This window comes from Salarias fasciatus, chromosome 9 (assembly GCF_902148845.1).
Source record: "Salarias fasciatus chromosome 9, fSalaFa1.1, whole genome shotgun sequence".
Classification (NCBI taxonomy): Eukaryota; Metazoa; Chordata; class Actinopteri; order Blenniiformes; family Blenniidae; genus Salarias; species Salarias fasciatus.
The window spans coordinates 21,994,722-22,022,313 of NC_043753.1; the positions used below are offsets into that span (position 1 = coordinate 21,994,722).

Sequence of the window (27,592 nt, forward strand, 5' to 3'; positions counted from 1 at the left end):
CCCTTCACAGCTTCACGTCTGCCGGGAGAATCACCTGGAAGTTGACGTTTTAACACGTCTTCAGTGTTCACGTTGGCTATTACCTCTGAATGCAAGTCACATATAAGGAGCATTATTCTTCACTTACTGTCTTTCTCACACTCTAATATTACACACACTGCATCACTTTATTTTCGTCACAGTCTGTGTTCCGCCGCTTCTTTTCTCCACCTCCAGCTTGTGTTGTCTTACCCAGTAACTTTTAATCATTGTGTAATCTCTTCTAATCTAATGGGAATTTGTTGATATGTGAGTAAAATTAATTGGTCATTTTGGATCAGAAAAATAGGATGAATTCTTGGTCTGAGCAGCACAGAAAAGTGCACAGGTTCTTTCTTATTGTCTCCATCAATCACTCCCACCCAGACTGCTTCGTGAAGGTGGAAAAACCTTCACATGCCCGTGGCTGTGGCCTTGGCCCATTTGCCTCCTGCTGCTCACCGCTGAGACATCCGGGCCCAAGCAGGCTGAAGGCAGCTGAATTTAAAGGATTAGTTCGGTTTAAACAGTTTTCACATTGTATATAGAACGATATACTCACCCAGAAGGGTTTTCTGATCTGATAAGTGGTTCGGGAGAAATTTAGATCCAAAGTCGAGCTGCAGACATCCGTATGCTGTTAGCCAATGGGGCATGTGTGGCGCCGGCTCTCAAAACGGCTTTAATTGTCCAAAAACTCATTAGTTTCACCAGTATTTCCTCATGGTCCGCTCACGCCACTCCTCCACGACAGCCCGGTGTCGCACCCGCTCCAAAGAAGAAGAAGAACATGTTTGCAGTTCAGAGATCTTCTTCTTCTTCAAATCACCGTATTCACTTCAGAGATCTGTAAAACCGCAACAGCATGTATTCTGCGACACTGGGCTGTGGTGGAGGAGAGGCGTGAGCGGACCATGAGGACATATTGGTGAAACTAATGAGTTTTTGGACGATTAAAGCCGTTTTGAGAGCCGGGCGCCACACATGCCCCATTGGCTGACAGCATACGGATGTCTGCAGCTCGACTTTGGATCTAAATTTCTCCCGAACCACTTATCAGATCAGAAAACCCTTCTGGGTGAGTATATTGTTCTACTTCGTTCTATAAACAACGTGAAAACTGTTTAAACCGAACTGATCCTGTAGGAGGAGTTTTAGGTCCTGATCAAAAGTCACGTTCAGAAACATCAATAAAATGAGCAGTAAAATAAAAACTCAGGTTTTATCATTAAAAGTGAGACATTGTCTGGTTTTCTTGACGTCTGGAAATGTCCAGACTTTCAGAAACGCTGCAGTGTGAGGCTGTTCATCCTGTGATGTACTGGAGACCTGTCGTGGTCACTTCCTGCCCACGGCCTCCTGAGTCTGGCGGCTCTGAGTTTGGAGCGACTTGAGGCAGAACTATTTTTATCCTTCTTCAAACTTCGTGGCGCCCGTGGCGTCTCTCGGCTCTCATCGCGCAGGACAAAGGGAAAAACGTCCTCTGTAGCTAATAAAAGCGTAAACCTACGTCAACAATATGTTTGTCTTTGAGATCCAAACTGAAAAACCCTCAAACTGCATCCTCACATTCCAGCTTTGTTCCTGCCTTTTCTTTTTCATCGTGTTTCCATAGAGGAACAAAGACATTGTTCTGTTTTGCATTCAGACGCTGAAGACGTTCTACTGTCTGAAATGTCGTATTTCTTGGTGTTCTTGGCAGTCGGCGGCGGCGGCGGCGGCCATACCGTGTGGGGTGTGTGATGTGTGTGAGGTGTGAGGAGAGTGTCAGGGCGGTGTGGGGGTGGGGAGAGCTGCGAGCCGCTCGGCGCTGTGAGGGTTTGGTGTGAAAGCAGAGGGATCCGGTTCACCCTCATGTCCTCACTTAATGATTTTCTGTGTTTTGATGGACAACAAACACCAACATGGCGCCCCGTCCTCGCACCCTTCCGACTCTCTATTCACACGTCCACCTTTTGCCCGCGCGGCGGCCCCGGCTAATGTTCTCTCGCTGTCAGATGTTCTCCCCCTCGGGGAGATCTATTCACCTCCTCGCCTCTTCTTCTGTTTCTCTGCAGAGCCAGACCGTCACGCCGGACCAGGACCATGATTGACAGCCGGGCGAGCTGAGGAGACCCGTCACTCATCCTCCTATCAGCGTGTCAGAGGGCTATCTCTTCCTCGCCTCCCCCTCCTCCCCTCCTCCTCCTCCTCCTCCTCCTCCCTCCCTCCCCTCCTCCCCTCTTATCTCCTCGATGGGCCGGCGAGCTCGCCGTCCCCGATCGGCGTGAGAAACGTGAATAAAGTCTCGGAAGCGCGGACCTGGAGGGAGTCTGGCATGTCTCCACGCTCCGGCTGAGTGAGACGGAAGTCAAAGAGCGACCGCCCCCCCTTCTGAAGGAGCCCAGAGAGAGCGAGAGAGAGAGAGAGAGGCCCAACCATGCGTTTCCCGTTGGCCTTGACGCTGCAGGCGATGTGGACGGCCGTGTGCCAGGCGGCCAACGCCAACTACCCGGCGGCGTGGGGCCACTACGACGTCTGCAAGTCCCAGGTGTACTCCGACGAGGGCCTGACCTGGGACTACATGGCCTGCCAGCCCGAGGCGGCGGACATGACCCAGTACCTGAAGGTCACGCTGGATCCGCCCAACATCACGTGTGGAGACCCTCCGGAGACGTACTGCGCCCTGGTGAGTTATCTCCGCTAAAAACAAAACGGCTGTGAACTTCAACGAGTTCTGGATCTATTCTTGTGCGTGATGCTTGTTCCGACCTGGTGGCCTTGACAGACGTTGAAGAAGCCTTTGTGACTCAGATATGCTGCCCTGGCGAGAGGAGGCGAGGTCTGTGCCCGCTGACGTCACGTTCTGCTGTTTAGGGAGCCGCTCGGCGCCGCGCACTGCAAACACCGTCTGATGTGCTGTCGATGCCACAGAAAACACACACACACACACACACACACACACACACACATTATCCTCATGCTCACGCAGCTTCCTCAGGATTCAAAGTGAAGAGACGTCCCGGCACGGCTTTGCCGGTGTGCCAGTGTTCGTCTTTCAGCGTTGCAGGAGGAGCGAGTGGCCTAAAAATTCAAACAGTCTCAGGGTGAAAAAGTGCACAGGTGGGCTAAAAATACACCGCTGTGTTTGAGAACTCAAGTGGAGCACTATTTTAGGTGCAAATGCAAACTGTTTTTTTATGTATTTCTGCACTGAGCAGCACCTCTACCCACAGTGGGAGGGTTCGCCGCTGCTTCTGTTCGTTAGTAATGCGTTACGGTAATTAATGCCAGCATCTCTTGTTTAGCTGTAGTGTCATTTCTCATCCTGAAAGTATCTTTTATTCCAAATCCAGCTGTTTTTTTTTCTGATACTAAGAGTAGGGAAGGCCTCTACTAGTACAACCAATGCTTCTTACAGGAGTAATAACTTCCTTTTCCCAACAATTAGCTGGAACTGTGCAGAACAGCTCAGATTTACAATGAAGGATGCAGACATTCACTGTGAAGCATGTAGAGAAAGCTGAGGATTTCTTTTGTCGGTGGTCCTACATCGGGGAAAAGGTTTCAGCGTCACAGTCTTCCATGTAGCTGCAGTCTGGTGGGGCTCCACCTCCCAGCGCGGCGGCTGCTCCCGCCTGCAGCTGCAGAAAGCAGCGGACGCTGCAGCGAGACCTGAACAGCAGTTCATTCAGTCCCACAGACCGCATCCTCATCCTCCATCAGCTGACACCTTCTCCTGGGACGCGCTTAAGATACAGGTGTGGGAAAAGTGGGCGGGGTTTACAGGGTTGAATGAACTCGAGCGAGATCAAAGCGAGACTTCAGACACGCCGAGCAGGAAGAGGCAGAGGCGAGGTGACGTGAACGTCTGAGAAACATGACAAGACAACTGCGCTAAAAAATACCAAAAAAAAAAAAAAAACCCACTACAACAAAGAACATGAGGGAATCGGCAGGAACGCCAGGATCAAGATCGTCCATTTCACACACTGCTGTTACATTTCAGACAGAAGAATCGTTTTACAAGGTCAAACCTGCTTCAGATGGAAATCAAAACAGCTTTTTGAATGTGGTATTTTGAAGATTTTTCTTTTTTTTTTTTTTGTCTTCAAGCTGAATGATAAAAAAAGCACATTAATTAGTTGATTGGTTTGGCCTTTTAAGTTGCTGTGATTCCGTTGATTCCGCAGATTACGCCTCAATCACGGAAATCACAAATTCCTGATGGAGCTGAAAATAAAATGAGCAAAAAGATGCATATTAGGTCAAGTATTTAATTAGCAAAGCGCCCTCCTCCTTATTTCGGATGCCTTTCCCTTTGAAACTCGCAGCTGGTCGCCTCAGATTAACGCTAAATGATGAATCCATTCTGGGCCGCCGCGCGTTCCCGAGTCATCAAAGATTCCCTCAGAAGAAAAATGCACTCCTCGCCGGCTTCAAGAGCTCTTTAGATAAATACCGAGATGTTCCAGGAAAAAGTAGTAAGTTTGAGGAGTATAAATAGACGGTCGCCATCAGCAGAGAGTCAGCTGAGAGGCGAGACGGAGGAACAGAGAGGGATTAGCAAAACACAGATGACAGAGACAGCCAGAGAACGATCAAGAGCGAACACGCCGGAGCCGGGCTCGGAGGACCGGGCGACTGAAGAACTAATATCCGCGGCGTCGGGGAGGGGACAGGAGCTCTGAAATGTGAATAATTCAACATGTTTTGTAGCTAATGTGTTTTATTCATAGGACACATTATTCAGCCCGACATCTCTCAGGCACTCCGGTAAAAAAAAAAAAACGCTGACTCCCGCGATCGGCCCACTTCAAGGTTGGTTGAAGGCGAAGCCAGCCGGAGTGTGCGGGACGCCGCGTCTCGGGAGGTCATTGTCAAAGCATGGTCGCCCCCCCCCCCAACTTTGGCTGGAGGTGACTGCGTGACCTCCGACCCCGAGGCGGGCCGTGTATGCTGTTCTAGCGGCCGCGCTGTGAAGGAGCTGGAGGATCTGCGGTCTGACGCTCGGCTCATGATTATCACTGCCAGCCTTTCAACGGTCCGCTGATCGCTTATTCAATTAGCGGGAGTCTCCAGTCGGACCGAGATCACGCCGTGAAATATGACCTCTGCCGCTCGCCGCACACTCCAGTCCTCCGCTCGTGTTTACCCCGGGCGGGAACGCGGCTCCGATCAACATCGGAACAATTACCGTTGATATTTCAGCCACTCGGGCTGCCAATAAGCTGCCGCCATGCCAATAGGGGCCGGTATCGGGAGTCGGATCGTTCCAGATTCGGGGCAATCATCATTAGGCCGCGATATCGGAGGATTTCATCTCTCTGGTAATTGATTCTGTGGAGGCGTGGAGAGGCGGCTGTGTTTTAAAGCCCTGTGTCTGCTTCCCGGAGAGCTGAAGGTAACAGACACTAGAGCCTGACAGGAGGAGGAGGAGGAGGAGGAGGAGGGGGAGGAGGAGGAGGAGGAGGGGGAGGAAGAGGAGGAGGAGGAGGAGGAGGAGGAGGAGGAGGAGGGGGGGGGGGCAGCAGCTCCGGGGTGTGGCACTCATATGAGCGTGGTTATCTCAGGTTGCGGCCTTCATCCCAGGGTCACAGATAAAGGAAGACAGCGACACTCAGGACACTCACACACACAAACAAACACACTCACACACACACACACACACACACACACACACACCACTCTCTCCGGTGAAGACTTTTATATTCTCCTCCTAGCCCAGTGACCTTTTCAATAGCAATAAGCTGGCATTCACTGAACTCCGGCACATGAATCTGCCATCATATAAGTTCTCAGCGTCGCCTCCAGTTAGACTCAGGCCGGCCTCTCAGAGCCCAGACGGCTCTCACGGCCTCACCCAGCTCAGGCTGGGGGGGCCACTTCAAGATCACACAATATTAAGGTGCTTTTATTCCACATAAGCTTATTTTTATTGAAAAATAACTTGTCAACCAGCCTGTTTGATGCACACGGCATTAAGCATGAAGGAATCTCCTCTCTACGTTTACATCTATAATGTGGATTGCTGTCGAGAGCCCTGCCGTCCGCACGTGGTCGGACATATTTATGCCCGCAGGTTCCCTGTGTCTCTATCTGTGCCATCAATTTGCAACCAGGAAGTGCTGATGAGGGCTGAAACCTGAGTCCCGGCAGGCTGGTGCATTTCATAGCCAATCACGTCTAAAATGAGGAGACGGGGGGAGACGGGGGGAGTCGTGAGGAGGCGATGCAGCCCGTGGCTTCTTCCCATTTCAGTCTCAATGAGGAGACTTTAATGCTCAGGGAGCCTCCTAATTACATGAAATACTTAAAACCTGTGTCTGGATGAGCCTGTAGAAGCAGCCATGCTGGATCGTACGGTGAAACTGTGTGATCGGTCACTCTGCTCTTGCAGGAAAGCACATTGCTTGGTGTGTATCGCTTGAGTTTGCGTGGTTTCGCGTGTGATTGGTGCGTCTGCCGGCTGAAGAACGGAGTTCAGCAGAGCTGTGAAGAAGCTGCTGGAGGCTCAACATTATCACCTTTTCATAAGTGTTAGATAATAATTCCAGCCCTGTGTTTTGCCCGTGAAACTGCTTGTTTATCAGTCAACATTCACAAACATAGCGCGAGCTTCTCTGAAAGCTGTGCTTTATTCGTGCGGTGCGACACAGAGTGTGTGTGTGGTGTTGAAGCTTCTCTGCTCATTTAGTGAAATCTGGAGTGGAGAAGTGTCTCATCAGGAAATATCCAAACGTTTTAGGGACATATGCAGCTATATCTATTCTTCTGGTTATATACTCAATTTAAACACTGATTTTGTGGGCAGGTGTGTGTTTCATTGGTTGATTTAGCTTCAGCTCTGAGGGTTCATCTTTTACCAGATTGATTGAAATGACAGTAAATAGTCAATTTTTCATGCATTAGTGCTTTTGTAAATACTTTTTCTGATGGCTTTTGGCTTTACATCCCTACACTTTAAAGAAGGCTGATGCGTGGAGCAAAACATTTGAAACTTTTCCAAATCTTTTTGCCCATTCTGCTCTTTTGAAAAGTCCGAAACGCTCGAAGCCTGCAGAGACTTTGTCGCGTCACTTTGTATTCCCTCACTGCGCTGCGCTATCGTTTGCACCATAACCGTATTTTGTGATGTTCGTATCGTCTAACACACTTCATACAGGTATTCTTCATGCATCACTCTGCTCAGTCCTGTTTTCCTGTCCTTGTTTTCATCCATACGTATAACTTGGAAGAGAGCAAAACTTTCACTAAATACAGCCGTGATCAATCCGAGTGTGACCCCCCCCAACATCCCCACACCCCCACCCCACTCCAGCCAGGGGTGCTGCTGGGCTCCCATGGATTCTCATTGTGGTATACAAACCTGACCTTTCTCTGAGCTGATCCTGATTAGGGGTTTCAGGCAGACAAAGCGTTTTAACCCCCCCCCCCCCCTCGTACCTCGCCTGTCCTCCTCCTACACCCTGCGCTGCCTCTCAACGGGCTCCACGCTGACATTTCCTGGAGAAACGAGTGCGCTGTCAGCAGCAATATGTCTCATTTCATACCGCAACACTCACTCAATGCAAGGGTTAGAGCAGGAGGAGACTGAGAGAGAAGAGAATTCATCCTTTTCTCTTTTTTTTTTCCTCCCCTCGTGAAGCTGCGGCGCTGCCTGTGACATCCTGTCTTCGCAACTTGTTTATCCCTGATTTAGCTTCTATTTTCTGTAAAAGTGAAAAAAAAAAAAAAAACAAACCAAGCCTGGTTTTTCAGATGTGTTGGTTGGTATATATGAAAAAAGGTCATTTTCAATAAACGCTGGAACAGTGTGAAAACTAATCGTTCATTCAGTGGAACAGTTTAACATCAGAGGATTAAGTTAACGCGATGTGTGTGTGTGTGTGTGTGTGTTTCCATCCTCTCCAAACTAAGCACAAACCAAAGGTTCCATTGAATTTTCTGACAGAGCCGTAGGATCCAGCTCAGCCAAAAACCAGCCAAAGAGGGATCATTTGCAGATTTGTGTTTCTTCCTTTGATCAGCGATCGCTATCTGGAAACCAAACAAAGCTGGAATTATTATTTCTGCATAAATCACCAACAGGCTGCGTTTTAGACTTAACAGCATTCTCCACACATGGTTCTAATCTGTCTCCAGGGACGTCTGCATCTTTTCTGTGATTTAATTAGCTTAATCAACCCTCAAATCTGAGATTTAGGTAGCAGGCAGTAGTGTGTGTGTGTGTGTGTGTGTGTGTGTGTATTCACGACTTCATGGACAACACACACGGATGTCCTCGAGAGCGAGGAAACACACTTCGGCGCGTGTGTGTGAGCTTAAAGGTGCGGTCTCGGTAGCAGTCGCCCGTCAGCGGGCAGAAAATCAATCAGCAGCCATTGTGCGGGCCTGAATGCTTTTTTAATACGATGTGATTATCTGATGCGTCGTCGTACACAAAGAAGTTTGAAGACATTCATTCAGAACAAGCCGGAGGATAAAGGCCACTTGACTGCTCTTCTCCCACACCGATCCCTCACAAATTACCACGTGGCTTCGTTTATTCATCGGCTGATTACTAAATAATAAGAAATATTATGTGCGGGCGCCGCCGCGCCGGGAGCTAAAGGTCAAACATCGGACTTTTATTTTCAAGTGTTCTTCTCTCAATAGCAATAAAGATGTGAATGAAATTACTTAATTTTAGGTTCAGAACAGGTTTTTTTTTTAACTTTACTGTTGCACAGTACCTTGTGTTGGCCGGTGTGAAGGTTTTGTGTATTGCTGAAACAGAAGCATTGAAGAAGGCCTCGTTGTTTCCAGTGTTTTCCACAGTTGATCAATGCACTGTAGCCGAGATTTTGTCAACATATATGTGAACATCTTCACAACAGCTTTAATTTGAAGTGTGCGCTCAGCAGCGCTCTCCCACTCGGGTTTCCGTGAAGCGTGAGGAGCATTTCGAAACGCTCCGACAGGAGGGGATGTTTACTTCCAGGTGAGGGAAAAAGAAAGTTGGCGAGCGCGAAGTTTGAGGGGAAGTTGGTATGCAGACAGCACGAGGTGCGGCTCTGTGATGTTGCTGCAGTGTGAGCCTCCGACTCGTCTATCTGGGCTCCATCAAGGCGCTCGCTGCTGCCCTCGCCGTTTACTCTGCCATAACAAGATAACAGGGGGCCCCCTTGACTCCAGCCTCCCACAGGGCTTCTGTTGGCTGCTGCTTTTTTTTTTTTTTTTTTTGTTATAAAGTTTGGAGCAAAACATTTCCTCCTTTGCCCCGATGCTGTGGAGAGGAAAACCGGGAGGAGCTGAACAATCACAAATCTCCATTTCTTTTGTGTGTATATACACTGTTTATAAGAGAAACTCTGTGAAAGTGCGGCTCTAAACATATTCTGAGAATAACGTCTGCAGAGGAAGGTTCTTCCGTTTCATCCTGGGGAGCAAAAACATAATATTTCACTCACATTCAGCTTCGGTTTCAAGATATTGAGATGATAAATTTGCAGAAAATTAGTATTGAACATGAGTCAGGGAAGCAGTGATCTCCCATCGCTCAGGTTTAACCCAGAATCACCCAGAATCATCCCGTTGTCTCACTGATTTCAGTCACTCTGGGCTTTTTTCTGCTCTCCTGTCTCCCATGCATTCTTTTTTTTTTTTTTTTTTTTTTTGACACAGTGACATTCTTTCCCACCTCTTTTTTCTTCTCCCTTGCTCTGTGCGCTCTAAATCCCTCCTGCAGTAATGGGGGCTTTTGTTGCATTTCACAGTTCATCACTCGTGGCAAATTATGGTCTGAAGCCTCCTCGTGGCGCCCCGTCCCTCCGACACCTCCGTGTGAGGATAGATGGGAATACAGTGGTGGGCCGCCGCCGGAGCGATCGCTTGACTTTTAATTGCTCTCTGAACCTCTGGGGTGGATTTCCCTTCAGAACTCACTCAGCTGAACACTGATTTTCACATTATTCTGCTCCTCTCTTTGGAATTGGAATAACAAATGGCGCGCACACACATGCACGCATGCATGCACACACACACACACACACACACCGAGAACGAGGCCCAAAAGCACCATATGGCGGCATCCGCACCGAAAGGCGCTCAAAGACGCCACGAAGCCCTTAAATAAAGGTGAACCGTGGCTCAGGTGATTCATGTTTACCTGTTTTGGCAGTCCTGGGTGATTCATGCGATCGGCCTCACTTGAACCTGGGTTTCTGCTGAAGTCTGGGGACCAGCCAGGTTTAAACACACACACTTCTCTCTGCTCGGTGAAGTTCCTGAACAGCATAATTTCTGCCATGTGTAAGTGCAATTTAGTGAATCAGGAGGTGGATTGTGCTCAAGGGCAGCACTTTTTCTCATGAAAGACTCTATAAATTGTGTTGCAGTCATTGGTAGATGGAAGATTTATTAAGTTTTTCAGTGTAAGAGGGGGGGGCGGGACCATAATTTATACCCGTTTCCATCCAACGTCAGCACTTTGGCTGAGGTTTCTTTTATAGAAGATTTAAGTTTAATGTTGGTCAAAATGAAAGCAAATGTTGGGATATAGGTTATTTCTCTGATCAGGGGAAAACATTCAGTCATTTGCTCGCTGGGTCATAAATTGATTCAGTTTAGCCAAAATTCTCAGACTGCATCTGCATTATTACCTGCAGGAAAGTGAATCTTCAGCCGATCCTTTCAGAGACGCTCTGCTTGCCTCTCTGGTCTGGCATGTCGTCCCCCTGCGGGGCGTTTCTCCTCCTCCCAGACAGCTTTTAAGGCCCGTTCTGTCATCTGCCTTGTTTGAGGGAAATGTGAGTCTGTTGGCTTCACCCTGACAGGCTTTGAAACAGACTCCTGGATTACGCTGACTGACAGCTCCCAAACCGCGAGCCGTGTTCTGTCTGGCCCGCGCAGCCGAGCGTGGGGCGAACTCGGAATCAATAGCAACGCTATCAGCGATGGAAATTGAATGCGGGGTCGGAGCGATGAGTGCCCCCTCACGAGCTGCACGAGAGCGTCTTTCTGCCGCTCGTCTCAGGTATTTTTCACCCTGGCAGATCGGAGCGCCGCCAGAGTGTAAAGTTTGTCGGGACGTGCATAAAAAATGAAGCACGGGAAAAATAGAAGTGGGAGAGATGAGAGGCCGCAGATGGAATTGTCTTCAGAGCGCGGAGGCGGCGGTCTTTTAAAGCGATATTATTCTCTCCTTTTCCTGCGCGCTCCGCTTGATCCGACACTTAGGAGGAACTTGACATTTTGCTGCCACGTATCGTTTTGGGTGACGGCTGGATTATCAGCTCAGAGAGAAAACACAGCAGGCTCGAAGGACGCTTCCCAGACGAACCCTGCCTTCCATGCTGGGAGTATCCCAGGGTTATTTTGCGCTTTTTGAACTTTGGAGAGCACATTAACGCCGCGCTCCGTCCTCCACATGGCCGAGTTGCCTCGTAAGCGAGGAAACCGGGCTGGTCAGCGTCAGACTCAGACCTGCAGAAAGTGCTTGCTTAATTAAAGAAGGGGAAGAACCAGTGCAGCTATTTACGCCTAATTCTGACATAAATCTGCGGTTATCGCACTGGCGAGACTGTCCTCCCCCCAATTTAGCGAGCGCCCGAGAGCTTTCCCTTAATAAGCAACCTCCTGATTAGACCCAGGCAGGAGTTACAGTCGCTTTCTGCGGGAGAGAAAAGGACAAGAGGAGCTGGATTTAACTAGAGGGGAGGTAGTTAGCAAAATGCCACGGCGGATATTGAGACGGTTAGCGTTTAATTGACCCGAGTCGGGACAGACGGAGCGACGGGGGGATCGGGTGTAAAACCTGCCGGACTCCGGCCTCGGGGTGGCGGGACGCAGACCCGTCCATCTCCCCATCCAGCGGCTCCGTCCGCCTCGCTGCTCGTCTAATTAGCGGCTTGTTTTATTTCCAGTGGCTCCAAAACAAGTTTTCAAAACGGGCCGCCGTGGCTCCGATGTGAAGCCGCACAATGGAAATATTCCCCACAAGGTGCCAGGCTCTTGTCGCAGAAGCATGATGTGACAAGGAGGGTGCAAATGGTAATCTGTTCATTATGTTCGCAAGGACGGCGAGCGACTGAGAGGCTTGGCATGGAAATGCGTTTCACATCCACTCTGTCTGCAGCATCACAGGCTCCAAATGGAATGATTTGGTTGGAGGTGCCAGGCATTAGCTGTTACTCCGGGACGCGCATTGTTGTCACGTTGAAGGCTCTCTTTCAGCAGCATTCAGACTGTTCCCCCCACTGTAAACGCCAGGGCCGCGCGCCAAGCGGCGCACACCGCGGCGGGCAGCGTTGGCGTTTGATGTGAGTCTGCTACCCTGCTCGCCTCGGTTCCCTTGGATCTCATCAAGGGTTTGTTTTTTTACCCGTGTTATTAGCTGGCTCGCTGTTTCGCGATCACCCTCATGTCTTTAGAGGGAAACACAATTACAGATCAGCTGTCAATTACTTCAGTACCTCATGTTTCGTTCTGTTGATGCTTTTCTACCTGGCCTGTAAACAACATAACACGTTTCTCTTTGTGTTTAGCTTAACTAAAGTATAAGTGAAAATAGCCAGATATTCATAAATGAACCGTCATAATGTGTTGACTACATTTCTATGACTGCGGTCGTCGTATTTCACGCCTGAGTTGCTGACTCCACTTCACAACGTCGTCATATTTAATCAAACATGGCATCGTGGGCGTCCCTGAATCCCACTTTGTTGAGCATGTAGAGGCGCTGCTTACACACACACACACACACACACACACGAAGAGTGCAAGCGCACTTTGTCTGTCAGTGATTCTGTACTCGTTTTCAATTTTGCTCGGCAACGACTGAGCAATTTGTTTTAGTCCCAGTTGAATAAAATACGTCCTGCTAATAATCCTAATTAGCTCCCCTAATGTACCCCCCTCCCCCTCCCCCTCCCCCTCCCCCTCCCGCTCCCCCTCCGCCTCCCCCTCCTCCTCTGAATACTCCCTCTGGTGTGCAGTCGGGGTTGGAAGCCATTCAGCCCAGCCGCCGCCTCTCGGCTGCCTCTCTGACTGATGAAGACTGCTGGCTGCTATAAAAGTCGGATGCGGCGCTGCTGCCGTTGGAGGCTGTACTTAACCTGGTAACGACTCCCCGCCGTCGACGGGAAGTGTCTCAGAGCGCAGGAGCAACTTTACACCAGCAGGACCGTCTTTAACCAGCAGTACTGCAGAACATTCGTACATTTCCTTTCCAACTGTGTCCTAAAAACGCAAATATCCTTCAATGTATTCAGGAGTCTTATTAGTCAGAAGGTGGAGGAGGAATGTTCAGCTTCTTCTCTTTTTTTAGGATTGTTATGACAACATTTTCATCTATTTGGTTTTTAAATATTACCTTTGGACTGTCTGCTGTGTCGGCAGAAAGAGCTCTTCACTCCAGAGTTTGCATGTTCTTCCTGTGCGTGCGAGTTTTTCCACACTACTGCACCGCAAAAACTTTTCAACTGCTTTTCGGCTTTTCCGTCTGACGGCGGCTCCGCGGTGAGACGGCGTGCGTTACAGCAGCCGAATCATCCTCCACACGAGTGGGCTGGAGTTACGGGACGTTTTTATAAATCACAGTGAGAAACGTCTTTGTTCGCCAAAATTCTGTTTACTAAAAGGAAAAGGAGTGAATTCAAATGAGAAGACAGACATCCATACTCTGCTCTTTATTCTCATGTTAATGATATAATGGAGCCAAACCTGGCTCAAGCCTCCTGACTCTTTTGAACCTACGGAAATGCTTCGGGGGAATAGATCATAAAAGCCAACGTGTGCCTCTGTGTTTGTTATTGTGTGTGTGTGTGTGTGTGTGTGTGTGTGTGTGTGTGTGTGTGTGTGTGTGTGACTGCGTCTCGCTGTGTATCCGGGTGCCATGTGGCACCGAGCGACTCGGCTTTGCTCTGCCAAGAGATAAGAACACAGGGTAAGCCACTTGCTGTGCCAGCCTACTGGATTTCACCTTTGAATCTTCTTTGTTGGAAGTTGTCGGGCTGCTCTATTTCTAACGTGACGATTCTTCCATATTGACGATATGTGCTGCACTGGCTCTTTGTGCGAAAACCCATTTGAGTGAATATGGGTGACAATCCACTTGAGGGAGAGAAAGAAGGGGGGGAAGCTGTTATATCCTGGAAGAAGAGGGGATTGGAAGGTTGTTAAAGGGCTCGTTCACACGCCGCAGTTTCACATGGCGGCTGAGAATATCAGCATGTTAGTCTGTCCTAATTGTCTGGATGGCGCCGGCGTTACGTCACGTGCGCCGAGCGCCGTGCTATAGGCGGCGGAGCGGCGGCCGGCTCCTGACGGGAAGGTGTTAGACTGTTGTGCTGACTGGACGCCTGCCTTCGCCGGAGACTCCTGCCAGCCAAACGTTGGCAGCAGTCGGCAAACAGGTCTGCAACAAGAGGGCAGGGCCTGCTGGGAAGTGTAGGTGGAGGCTGGCATATGGCTGGCGCGTTCGCCTCGCCGGCGCTCGCCCTCGATGGGCTTCACTTGGTTTAAGGTGCGATAATTCGGGCGCCCGTGCTGCCGGGGCGGGCGGGTCAGTCACCCTACCTGTTCTGAAACGCTGATCTTGATTCGTTTAAAAAGCCTTGATGGAGACGAGCCGGAGGAGTGTCGTAACTTACAGCCATCCTGCGTGAGTTTGTCTGCTGCAGCCTCAGCCTCTCTCGGGCAATAAAGAGAGAGAACGCCTCGGTTTCTGGAAAACAAACCCACTTGGTTCTGTACAGTAAATTCTCTATGCTGTTAAACTGAAGGGAACACCTGCAGCTGGAAACATCACGCTGAAATCCTAGAGCCGCTTAAAGCAGATGTGACCGGATGCTAAATATATCCTGATATCTGATTTGGATCAGCGCTCCCATACATAATGCTGCCCTGCCAGCGTCACAGGTGAGATAACTAATTGAGAAATGTGTTCAGTGGATGTTTTGTTTTGTTTTTTTCCCTCCTCCTCTGTGAAATAACTCGGCGGGTCGATGCTTGCGGTTGAGGAAGTACATTATGAGACAACAGGGTGCTTTCACCGCGGCTCAGGAAACGACTCTGCCGGGCGGCGTTTCGGCAGCGAGGGCTTCTGTTGCTCTCCCAGCTTGGAAGTGTGGAACTTTTGGGATGTTCTTCACGTCTCTGTTTGTTTTTCTCCTCGGTGCTCGATAGTCGACCCAGATGACGGCTCCTCTGGATGAGAATCTAACCTAACTGCATCAGTTTTTTTTTCTCTTCCTTACCTGCTCCTATAGTTCTCTGCTGCTGACTACTCAATCTGTAATAATACTACAGCTTCAGTTGCAGCTCGTTCTCTTTAAATTGTCAAGTTTGAAGCGTGTGAGACTCCGAGCCGCCGCTCTATAACCTGCAGCTTGCTCCCTGAAGCAATTAGAATACAAACAAAAATAAAACCTGTTTCGGCTACTGTACATCAAGCCTGTGTTTACCTTTGTTATGTAATTGCTCGTGGCATAATTATCTTTTTTTCTCGTCTCACTTTTTCAAGGTTGTTCTAACAATATGAATATTCAACGCAGAGTTATTTGCATAAAGGCCCGATACACACACACACACACACACACACACACACACACACACACACACACACACACACACACTATATGTTTGAGTGACAGTAACTAAACCCCCCCCCCTCTCAAATCCCTCCTGGACACCGCCTGGCTGCCTCCAGCATAACAATTTAAATCCCACCTGATAATACCTCTCGTCACACTGACAGCTGTCATCAAGTCAGCCATGTTCGCTGTTTAGTTTTGCTTTTCAAATTAGCGAGTGGAGATTCTCACAATGGTCTTTGTTTTTCCTCCTCTGAAAACGGGAAGGGAAGAAAGTGCACCCACAGGGAATGCAGCCAGGCATGCAGCCAGTTGTGTTTATGCTGCTGGAAACTGACAGGCGGCTTGATTTGACATTTGGTGCGGTTTGTTGCCGCAATTATTGAAGTTTCACTTTGGGTTTGTCTGCTTGATACTTGATCATCGGATGTGCTGTGCGCTGCATGCCAGTCAGAGCGCTCGCCGCTGTATGGATGTTAATCGTGTCGTTCCTGGCGATCGAGGAGGGAATCCAGGGATCGTGAGTTGAATCGACTCATGCATTGCTTCGTCCCAGGGGAGGGGGTTAAATCAAGTTACTACAGAAAATGACGATTTGGTCGCTGGTTTTTTTTGGACCACACTGGAGCCTCTTGCAGGCCAGATTCGTCCCACGGGCCTTATGTTTGACAAACAAACTTTTATGGAACTGTATAGCTGCAGTCCTGCTTTGATTTAGCCTCGTGAGTCATGTGTGGTTTTACGCTCCCAGCTGTTGGAATCAAAGCGCGGAGTATTCTGAACTAAGCCGGGCTGTCAGCCGCGCTGATTGGTGTCATATCAGTGTCTGCGCCGTAGTAAAACGCCCGCAGATCTCAGCTGCATGTAAAACAGCAAAACAACCATTACATTAAATTATGCCGGCATTACAGCAATGATTGAGGCTTACCGTTGGCCATAAAACACGGCATAAGTGGAGCCTGCGGAGTAATCAGCTAATGTTCTGCAACCAACAAACAGTAACATTTAATCGGCTGACAGAGCTGGAGGGCTGCGGCGCGCCGCTGCGGCTGCCGGTGTGCGCCGAGGCGCTCTGGAGGGGTAAATGGACCGGGAGCGTGTCCCCGCGTCTCCCGGCGGCGTGCTACACCAGATCTGAGGGGCGGGGCGGTTTGTGTGAGGCTGAGGCAGGCCGAGGTGAGGAGCAGACCGGCCTGAATTATTGAGGACCAGCCTGGCTGCTGATCACGCCCTCGCCGCTCCCCTGCCAGAGGACTCCCACTGCGAGCAGCTCCGGCTCCAGGTCTGCTGCCTCGCTCTGCAGCATTTCACTCCACAGCCTTGTTTTTCTGGAGAAACCGTCAAACTCTTTAGATACACAATCTTTTTTTTTTTTTTTAATTGAAAGCTTTACACGAGGTGCTGATGGGTTAATTTCACATCACAGTGAGCCCACGGTGTTTTTCATTTACATGCAGCTTCACACATGTTTGAACGAAGGCTGCCAGATTCAGCCGGTGCACGGGCTGCACACCTACAGCATGAGAAGGAGCTGAGCAGGAGCTGTGATTCCAGACGAACTCACCTTTTTTCCTTTTTTTAGTTCACATCTGAATTCCTCCTGAGCACAGGATCTTTTTTTTTTTTACACTCACACACTCACACATACGGTTATGTGCTCACACACACGTGTGTGTGTGTGCATCAGGTCGTATTTCAAAGGTTCTTCTGCAAACCAGACTTAATAAAGAGAAAAGACAGAGAGGAGCAGGACCTGTGCCATAAGTTTAGGAATGATTATTCAGTCTAAACATTATAATAGTGATTGTGAAGTACTTGTCAAAATGCTGCACCGTGCATAACCTCAGAGATGAATGATGCAAAACCAAATGCTAAAAGGGAAGAAAAAAGATGGTTGAATGGATGGATGGATGAATGGAACAATGATGGATGGATGGATGGATGGATGGATGGAACAATGATGGATGGAGGGATGGATGGGTGGATGGAAAGATGGTTGATTAGATGATGGATGGATGGATGGATGGATGGAGGGAGGGATGGATTGATGGATGGATGATTGATTGGATGGATGATGGCTTGCTGACTGGCTGGCTGGATGGATGGTTGATTGCATGGATGGATATATGATTGGATGATTGGTTGGGTAGTTGATTGGATGTATGGATGGATGGTTGGTTGATTGAATGGACGGATGATGGATGGATGGATGGATGGATGGATGAATGGATGGGTGGATGGCTGATTGGATGGATCCATGGATGGATGATGGATGTTTATTGGATGGATAGATGGATGGATGATAGATGGATGGGTGATTAGATGGTTGGGTAGTTGATTGAATAGATGGATGGTTAGTTGATTGAATGGATGAATGATGGATGGATGGATGGCTGATTGGATGGATGGATAGGTGGATGGATAATTGCTTGGGTAGTTGGATGGATGGATGGTTTGTTGATTGAATGGATGGATGTATGTATGGATGATTGGATGATTGGATTGGTAGTTGATCAGATAGATGGATGGATTGATAGATGGATGGATGGATGGATTGATGGATGGATGGTTGGTTGGATGATGGCTGGATGGTTGACTGGACATCCTGACAGCAGGACTCTTGCTGGTGTTTCTTTATTTTCCCAGTCAACCCTCCTGTCAGCGATTCCTCTCTCTTAACACAAACCCTGCATTTGAATTTCTTCCTCTCATTTTAAAGTCATCCTGTTGGATCGAAGCTGCTTTCCAAACCTTCGCACCTCGTTTCTGGAGAGAAAGAGGACTGCAGAGAATGTTCACGTTGTTAAAAATCAGCTCAAGACCACTTTTCAACACAGCTTTTAACTCAGGTCCCCTTTTTCACTGTTGCTGGATCGTCTGATTAGTATTTACTCTTTCATTTATCTTTGGCAGGGACTGGGCGGATGGCTGCTTATCACTCTGTTTTATTTAGTTTTTAGCCTGTAAAGCACTTTGTGCTGCGTTTTATTGTTCTAAAAGGGCTGTATGTATGAAGATCGATTGATTGATGAATTGATCCTCGTCTCGCTTAAAGCAAGGCTCCTAGCTTTCGAGGCTGAACTTCAAGGCCTTGACTTTACAGACAGAACGCAGCGTCCTTCAGTTTTCCTCCATGTGTTTAGAAGCTTTCGTGTTTCCCCTCGATTCACACTCATAAATTCTCCATCTTCAAATCAGGAAAGCCTCAGCAGAAAATCCCTCTTGGCACCAAATCAAATGTATACTCCTTTTTCTTTTTTTTTTTTTTTCCCGGGCTTGCAATAAAACTTTCACCACATGTCGCCGTGCTTGAAACTGCAGAATGCAAAAATCAACACTTGTTTAGTTTGCAGAGCTCCAGCCTCTATAATGGCGTGTTTGTTTACTGTTTATTCAGTCTGCCTTAAGGGTTTCATTGTCAGGGAGGATCGCGGGTTGGTGGAGCGCCGCGTTGCCAGCTTGGAAATCTTGGATATTTGACTGTCCTGCCAGCACGAGAACGCCGCATAATAATTCCTCATTAGAAAGCAAGTTGTCAGAGTGAGCGTCACCAAGTGGATGGCGAGGGTTTATTAAAAAAAAAAAAAACGTACAGTCAGAACATTACCACACACACACACACACACACACACACACACACACACACATACACACACACACAGTTCATCTCCAACAGTAAATTCACATTCACGATTTCCAATTATGTTAAATTTCCACGCTGCACTGCAGCTTGTTTTCCAGAGTTATTGATATTTAGGGGGTTTATTAATTCAGGTGGATCGGCCGCCACGTTCCCATTAAGAAGTTAAAAATGGGACGAGGTTTGGCAGAGCGGTCCTGCGCCGCTGCCAGTACATTCTCTCCAAGGGTTTCTGTCTGGAGCTGGAGGCCGACACACACACACACACACACACACACACACACACACACACACACACACACTCACTCACACACGCCACGCAAGAAGCCTCGCTGATGCACAATTTTGGGATTAGTGAATTATTATAATTTGAGTCTTTTAATGAATGTTAATTCGACAGTTTTACTCGCACGCTGTTAAAACCCCAGAAGAGTTTTATATTCCGGGATTCTAACCTCCCCGTTGACAGTCAGCTGATGAAAAAAGACTCATGTCTCCATCTCAGTGTCAGGAGTCATTTTGCCATTTAATGAAGGAATTTCATCTGAGACAGTGAGGATTTATGATATGAGGAATACATGCGTCATTTGACGGGACTGATCTCAGCTATAGCTGCATTTTATGTTTTCTTGCTGTTTGCATACCTGTGGTCTAGATGTTTCATACATATTTTAATGTGAAAATAATGAAAAAGCAAAACTCAGCACAAAATGGGGTGAAAAAATGAGTCAACTTTTTAAAAAACTCATCAAGAGGAGTTAAAGTTATGCATTAGGGGCAGAGTCGTGTGCAGAATGACTTTAAACTGACCAACATCCCGATGCGGTTCCTCAGAACACAGAAACACAGGATAAACCTGAAACCTAGACATGGCTGCTTGTGTTTAGAGTAAATGCTCTATATTTCACACTTCTATCATGATATGTACAGTGTTGAAATATGTTGAGGTGCATTCTATGTACAATAAAAGGCAATATTTGATTAATGTCGAAGAGATCTCACCACATGAAGAAGTCGGAACATGAAACATGAACTCATTCCACATTCACCTCTTAATCTTCGACAAAGAGTTTCTCCACTGAAAATTGGAAATCTGTCGTACGGAATTTCTCTCCAGACTGACGACAGCCGGAGCTTTTTGTTTTAAATTGGTAAATAATCTTTTCTTTGCAGGTCATCCCACAGCTCGACACGAAGCGCTACTGACGTGTTCATTAACGCAAAGAAAAGCGTCAGGAAAAGCGGCGTTTCACGCTCGGCCCGTCTGAACACACACTCCGGAGGCAGAAGAAGCTTTTTCCAGATTCTGTCCGCGGGGCTGATAACGCAGCAGAGATTAAATCTGTGAGGAAGGCTGCTTTACAGCCAGACCCGAATCCTGCTGATACTGTTGAGTCAGAAGAAAGATGGAGGTTTGATACTCCTCGGCGATATGGATTAACTTTTGGGTTTTTTCTTTTTTTGTCGCCACCGCTGCAGTGACACTTTATTTATGTAGAAATGAAATGGCGGTTTGAGAGCTATTGACTCTGCTGATCCCTGGTATTTGCTCTGCGCTGCACGGCGCCTCTGATAATGTGCTGTTTGTATTTGGTGTTTCTGCGCTTTAGTTCAAACATACAAACAGTGTGTTCAGCCCCGTCGTGTGTTTGCTTTCTGCGTGCGTCGCCTGAACCGGGAGTGTTATTCCCCCCTCGGTATCCGCCGCTCGCCTTTCCCCGGTGTCTTCCCTCCCTGCCAGCACGTTCTTCTCCCTCGCCGGTATCAAAACTAGGCCAGGGCGAGCGGAGTCGGCACCGAGCGGTTTGCCGGTGTAGCTGAAATGAGAGATAAAGGCTGAAGTCAAGCAGGCGGCGGCGGTGAGGCGAGGCGAGGCGAGGCGCGGTGGCGGCGGCGGCGGCTTCCCAAGTCGCATCCGAGAGCTGTCGAGGCGTTCGCTTCCTGCCATGTTTAGTGTTGTGACAGAGCATTTGTAACACCTCCGCCCATGGCTTCCACGACTCTGTCACGTCAGATGAAATCCGGTTTCAGAGAGGCAGAAAGTAAAGGGAGCGGTGGAGGAGAGGGGGGGGGGGGGGGGGGGGGGGGGGGGGGGGGGGCGGGGGGAGGCAGGTACAGGAGTAATAGCAAGATCTTTTTTTATTTTTTAGCTCGGTGAGGTGGGTTTTTGAGATGTTATTGGGGCTGAAAACAGAGGAGCCGCACCTCCGTCTCACCAGCTATTGTTATTGTTGTCAGTCACAGGTAAGGAAAAAGAAAAAAAAAAGCCCTCATCCTCCGCCTGGGGTGGGTGGAGGTGGACGCGGAGGTGGTGCAGAATACCAGAACAGGAAGAAAAAAGGGTGAGGGAAAACAAAAAAAGCTCCCCGAGTGGGGTAAACAGCGACTCTGGATTGAGAAATAAACAACCCTGGTGTTTAATGGCGAATGAAAGCTGATCATGAAGTGTGATTAAACGTGAGACACCTGAAACGAGAGAACAGACTGGGAGGAAGAAGAACAAAAACAACATCCAACAAGCAGAAAGCTTTCAGGTCTGCTCCTTCTGAGGCCGCTTCGCAGACCACAGGTATTAAACAGGCTTGAACCCGGCTTCAGGAGAGGGCAGTCTATGAAGCACGAGGGAGTCTGAACTCTGAGGCAACACCTGCCGTCTGCACAACTCCAGCCACAATACCTCCGCAACTTTCACAGCTACTGAAGGAAACTGAGTTTTTCTGCCGAAATCGATCTCATTCTATGATCAAACAGACTTTTAGTGTAAAACCACAACAGGTTGGACAGACGTGAGATCGAGTGTCTCTAATTCAGGACCTGATTTACTGGTGGTTGCAGGCGCGTTGTGTGTCAGCGCGCACACTCCGCCGCTCGCCTCGGTGTCAGCGGACGTGAAATCTTTGTTCTCGTGAGTCATCAGAGCAGCCATCAGACTCCCTCGTAAAGAGGACAGACAGCGATCGGTGCCGCCGCCGTAAAAACAGACGGCCCTGCAGTCCTCGCCGCTCGCTGCAGTGAGTGGACGGGAGCTTCAGTCAGCCCGCCTGCTCTCTGGTTGGCCGGGATCGGCTCCACCGTTTGCAGAAACGATGCGTTTTCGATGCATTTTCACTTGTAAATGTAGCTTGAATCCGTCTGCCTTCTAAAAGCTGTGTACATCAAAGAAAATCCTCCTCCGGTCCAGAGGTTGCGCGGCGTCTTGCTTAATGAGCAAAAGCTCCCGCGGAATTTAAAAGGTGAGGTGAGATCTCTGCGGGGAGGCACAGTTTCAGGTTCGATTGCATATGCATCTCTGCAGAAGTTCAGAAATAGTCGAGCACCAAAATAGGACGTGGGAACCTGCAGTGTTCTTCTCGCGCTACAAACCCCGACTTCTAACGGCGCCGCAATCACAGCGCGGCGGATCCAGGGGACACGGCGCCGCTCGCCGTCCCAGATCATAACGTACACTGTAAGAGGAAACCGTAGCGCTGGCTGGATGTATATCACACGAGGCTGATCATGATAGATACTCCCAGGACAGCTGTCTTCTGATGGGGTTCCTCCTAATGTTCTGCTTGATTTCAGCACTTTGAGCCGCAGATATTCTCGTCACACCGTTTCCCCCAAGAGCTCCAGACTAACGCAGTGACAACAGGCAGACTTGAATGAGCCGTTTCAGATTTGCTTCAGTGTCAGGAGAGACTCTGAAGTCGACCAATCAGCTCTTACGTCGTATTGAAAGTGAACCGCAAGACAAATATTAAGGCAACGCGCGCAGATTCAGAGAACAGGACGTATGAAATGAAATAAACATGAAAGCTTCAACATAAAAGAAGGGTTTGTTTTATATCCTCCTCCTTCCCACCTCGGCAGTGGACACCGAGACTGTCAGGCTCCTTTCATCAGAAAAACACAGGAACACCTGCTGTGGACCGTATGAGGAGCGTCCTGCGAGAGGAAGAAAAAAAGAAAAGCCATTAATGTGAAATCCCATCATACAACACTGGAGTTTCACATTTTAATGCCCTCTGAGTGTAAACAGAGTCCAAACGGCCAGATGCAGATACTCTTCTCTATTCAGCCATTTTAACTTAATGAGCAGAGCCTGAGTGCAGCGATCACAAGATCAACCACCGCATCTAATCCCTCTTTAAGCAGGGCTGCAGCCCGCGGTGCCCCCAGTGTACACAAGATACTTTACAGGACGACACACACAGACACACACACACACACACACGCCGCTCTGTGTGGTCTCATTAGTTTGGATCTCTTGGTTTAATTAATCACTATAATCACTAGTAGAGAGCTTAATTCATCTATAATTTGAGCAGAGTGGAGTTGATTAGTGTAGTATTTCCCCTGGCCCTGTTGAAGTTTTTGATTTCCTTTTCTGTATTTTTTTTTTTTTTTCCTTCTTCTTCTTCTTTCCCGTTCGTTCCGCCCCCTCTCGGCGGCTCCGCTCCGCTCTCGTCTGTGGTGATGTGGGCTCATCAGGCGCTCGGTGACAGTCAGCCGGCGGAGGAGAACCCTCCACCCTCTCACAGGCCTGTGATTGCCGCGGCTGTGGATACTCCAGCTTATTGTCCTGGAAATCAAGAGGAGCCACTTGTGCCTCAGAGTCGCTGCATGTGCACTGCGATGGCTTTCCACTGGTGCTGCTCCTCTGAAAGAAAATCCACATTTCCAGCAGCTCTAACAAAAACGTAAATACTGATGGAACTTTTATATATATATATATATACATACATATATATATATATATATATATATATATATATATATATATATATATATATATATATATATATATATATATATATATATGTATGTATATATATATATATATATATATATAGATATATATAGATAGATATAGATATATAGATATATAGATATATATACATAGATATGTAAATGAGATTATAGTACTGTGGCTAATTGCAATCAATAATATTCTTTAAATAAGAAAGAAAATAGATGTAAATATGTAAATGTACACCTACATGTGTATTTATTCACTTTAGAAACAATACAGAGTCATTATGGACCAACTGAGTGTGTTTTCATTTGTGATCGTGAAGTTACGCTTCCATTTCGGACTCCTTCCTCTATTCTGCCAGGAGACTGGGATCTTCTTTTTGTTCGAAATTAGACGTGGAACCATCAAAAATATCACCAACTTGAAGAAATACATTCAAGAAGATAAGGCACACTCATGATTGTAGCTACAATAAGAAAACAAAGCAAGAGAATAAACATAACACATTCAGAATGTGTCACTCTGACACAGTCTTTCTGGAATTCACCATTGTGTTCCATTTTTACAAAATAAATCTCCATCAAAGGTTGGATTGGATGCTTAACACGTCGAGTTTTTAATGAAAAGTGTTTTAATCACTGTCATATTTTCTTTACGGTTTGTTTGTTTTTTTCACAAGTCAATTTGAGCATAAAGTTAAATCTCAGATTCCTGAGATTTTCTTTCATTTTTGTAAATATACTCAGCTGTCAGAGATCACAGGGATACTGCCTGTGTGTGTCCGTGCTTCTCTCCACTGTTCCGTGTGACTTGCCGTTACAAAGTGTGTGTGTGTGTGTGTGTGTGTGTGTGTGTGTGTGTGTGTGTGTGTGTGTGTGTGTGTGTGTGTGTGTGCGTGCGCGCGCCTGTCAGTGTGTCTGAGTGTCGTGATCCTGTGAGCTTTGAGAGCGGAAAAAGGCCCAAGCTGCTTTTCCCAGGAGTCATCTGCCAATCATTTTCTTAGATTCAGTGGTAAGGAGGAAGAAAAGATGGCGGGGAGGGAAGGAGACAGAGAGAGGAGAATAAAGAGGGAAGAGAAAAAGAAGAAAGTCTCCCTGTAGAATGACTAAATAGACCTTCAGTGATCTGACAGAGAGGCCTGGAGCTGCATCCCAACCACCGTCTCCCCGGCCGAGCGTCCGCGGCGGGAATGCAGAGCTCCGCCGCCGTATCGATTTTAATCATGCTTTTAAATGCTCAGACATTTAAGAAATAAATAATAAAGGATCCCCTGGAAGACCGAAGTGAAGATATTACAAATCTTGTGGATCTGAAAGAAAGGATGAGTTTTTTTCTTCTTCTTCTCTTTACATCTGAAGCATTTTTCTGTGAAGATAATGACATAATTCTAAATTTACCCCGGATACCGGCCGCCGCGGCGCCGCTCGTTAACAGGAATAGATTCCTGACGGTCTCGTGGCCGTCCGCAGAGCCACTAATTAGGAGTGAAGCCTGATGATGGGAGCTTGATTGAAAATCCTTCTCTATACGTGAAATGTGATCATTTAAGAGCTTTCGTGGCGAAAGTCGCGTGTTGGACCTCGCAGGTCTCTGCGTTTCCATTCAGAGGCGCCCTGTCTTTGTCTCGGTTTAAACATCTTTTTAACAACTTTTCCAGATTGCAGCCAAGATGTTCTGGGATGTCTTTAAACTATGGTCTTCAGCAGGTTTTATCCCACGTCTCGCCCTGTCCACGTCTCAGAGCCTCCTTTAGAATAACTTCAAATTACCCCCGATGGAAGTCAGACAGCTTCCAGGACAGCGTGTGAATGGGTGAATGTGACGGCGTTACACTGAGTCAGAGTCATTTACCGTCGGAAAAATCACATTTTTTTCAATCAGCAGAGATAGAAATCTAAATATCTCAGTTGAAAGCATGAAAGCAGGAATAGTTAAAGGTGGTGAACCGGCAGCGGTCAGTGGCGTGGCGGGAAGGGTGACGTGCGGTGGAAACTACAGCAGCTCCAGCGCCTTCCAGCCTTCTCTCGGGCCGTGTTTGACTCGACAGCAGGCGCCCTGGTCCAAGATTTAAAACGTGGCGGCGTGCACGAGTAAACAGAAGCAGCGAGCGCGGGAAAGCCGCAGCGGCGGCGGTGGCGGGGGAGGATCCGGGGTTTCGTGAGGCTTCTATTTCCTGTCTCGCCGCGCTGGTTAATTGAATTGGCCGCTTTGTGCGCATGAGGCGCTGAGGTGGGCGTGCATGTTTAACCTGCCGCTGACTGAATGCATTATCGCGTCCCTGAATCTAGTCGTGTCCTGGACCTCCACCGGGTCGTGGATTGACATGCATGAGAATATAAGTGCTGTATTCCCCGGACAGCGGGTGATTCTCGCTCTAATTTAGCGGGCGGGCTGGTCGTGGCGGGCGGGTGGTCGCCCGGCGCCCGCGGGGAGGGGGCCGGGGCAGCTCGCTGGCGCTGGGGTTGGCCTCTCAGCTCGGTCAAGGTGACAGTGATCCATGTCTCTCCGGAGGGCCTCGGCGTAGGATATGTAGCACTATTATACCATTAAAAAATAGCAGCGGATTGAGGGATGGCGAGGGGAGGCGGGAACGGCTCAGAGGGTGGAGTGGCGGTGAGAGTCTGCTCCGCCACAGCCAGGCCCCGAGGGATTCCTCGGCTGAGATAAGGGCCGATCATGTCGACGGGCCGGTCTTGTTTTCAGGCCCTAATGCGCAGCGAAGAACTGTAAAGTCTTCATTTCATCCGACGGGACAGTTTGATGGAGGGATGCAGCGCTGCGCCGGGCAGCAGATCGATCACGCCCCGGCGTATTGGCTCGCCGGAGGAACGTCGTCCTCATGAAAGATGAACGGCGCTCGTCTTAGAGGCGGCGGGAAAACAACACCCATCCGTTCCTGATTCTTTAAAATTCCGCCGCACAGCGAAACGTTCGCAGATCTCAGGTCTGCCACCGGTTCCAGGGCGGATTCGAAGTCCGCCTCGTGTCTCTTGAGTAGATAACAATAAAGAATTAATCTTGGCGTAAAACTGGTCTATAAATCTGTGCTGGGTAAATCAGAGCTTCCCAACTTTTTCCCCTGCAGCTCTCTGGAAAAACAAAGATCTCTGATTTTGCCAAAATGCTGCAGTGTAAGACTCAATAATTACAAACATGGGAGGAGAAATGAGAAGTAGATACAGTCAGAATCAGGTGTGGAATACATTCAGATGAACTACAACATATATTTTTCGTAGCAGTTTGTGGTTCAGAGACGTTTTTTTCCTCCACTCAGGTCTGGTCCACATTACTCCACTCCCGATCGCCCTCAGGTGAGAAGTGTGTGTTCTCGCTCGGATACAATAAAAGATGGCGGCGGAGTGTATCCACCGCGCTGCATGAGCGCGTTTTCCTTTAACGGCAGGTTAAGTGTGTCAGAGAACAGTGTAGACGACCGTCTGCACGCTTCCATCGCCTCGCCGCCTCAGATATACCATCTCCTAAGCAGGGGTTATGGTCCCGTCCTCCAGACCGTCTCCCGCCGCCGCCCGCCGGGGCCGCCGCCGCCTTATAAAAGATAATGGAATATAAAATTGTTTTTATATCCTGTGAATGTCGGGCGGCTGCGCGCTGAAGGCTTTTCCCCGCGATTGTTTTAAGGCT

The 27,592-nt window shown here is 48.4% G+C and overlaps 2 protein-coding genes across 10 annotated transcripts in view; both read left to right on the top strand.

The window, feature by feature from the left end:
• LOC115394103 (zinc finger protein 45-like) overlaps nucleotides 1-27,592 on the top strand; it is a 1,173,573-nt gene that overhangs the window by 239,146 nt on the left and 906,835 nt on the right. The window lies entirely within an intron of this gene.
• The window catches only part of ntng1a (netrin g1a), a 78,256-nt gene continuing 53,070 nt past the window's right edge, over nucleotides 2,407-27,592 (top strand). For all 9 annotated transcript variants that reach the window (XM_030099344.1, XM_030099336.1, XM_030099341.1 and 6 more), the window contains exon 1: nucleotides 2,407-2,686. In XM_030099344.1, coding sequence (XP_029955204.1) covers nucleotides 2,438-2,686 — 249 coding nt within the window. In that variant the 5' untranslated portion in view covers nucleotides 2,407-2,437. The remainder of the gene's footprint in view (nucleotides 2,687-27,592) is intronic.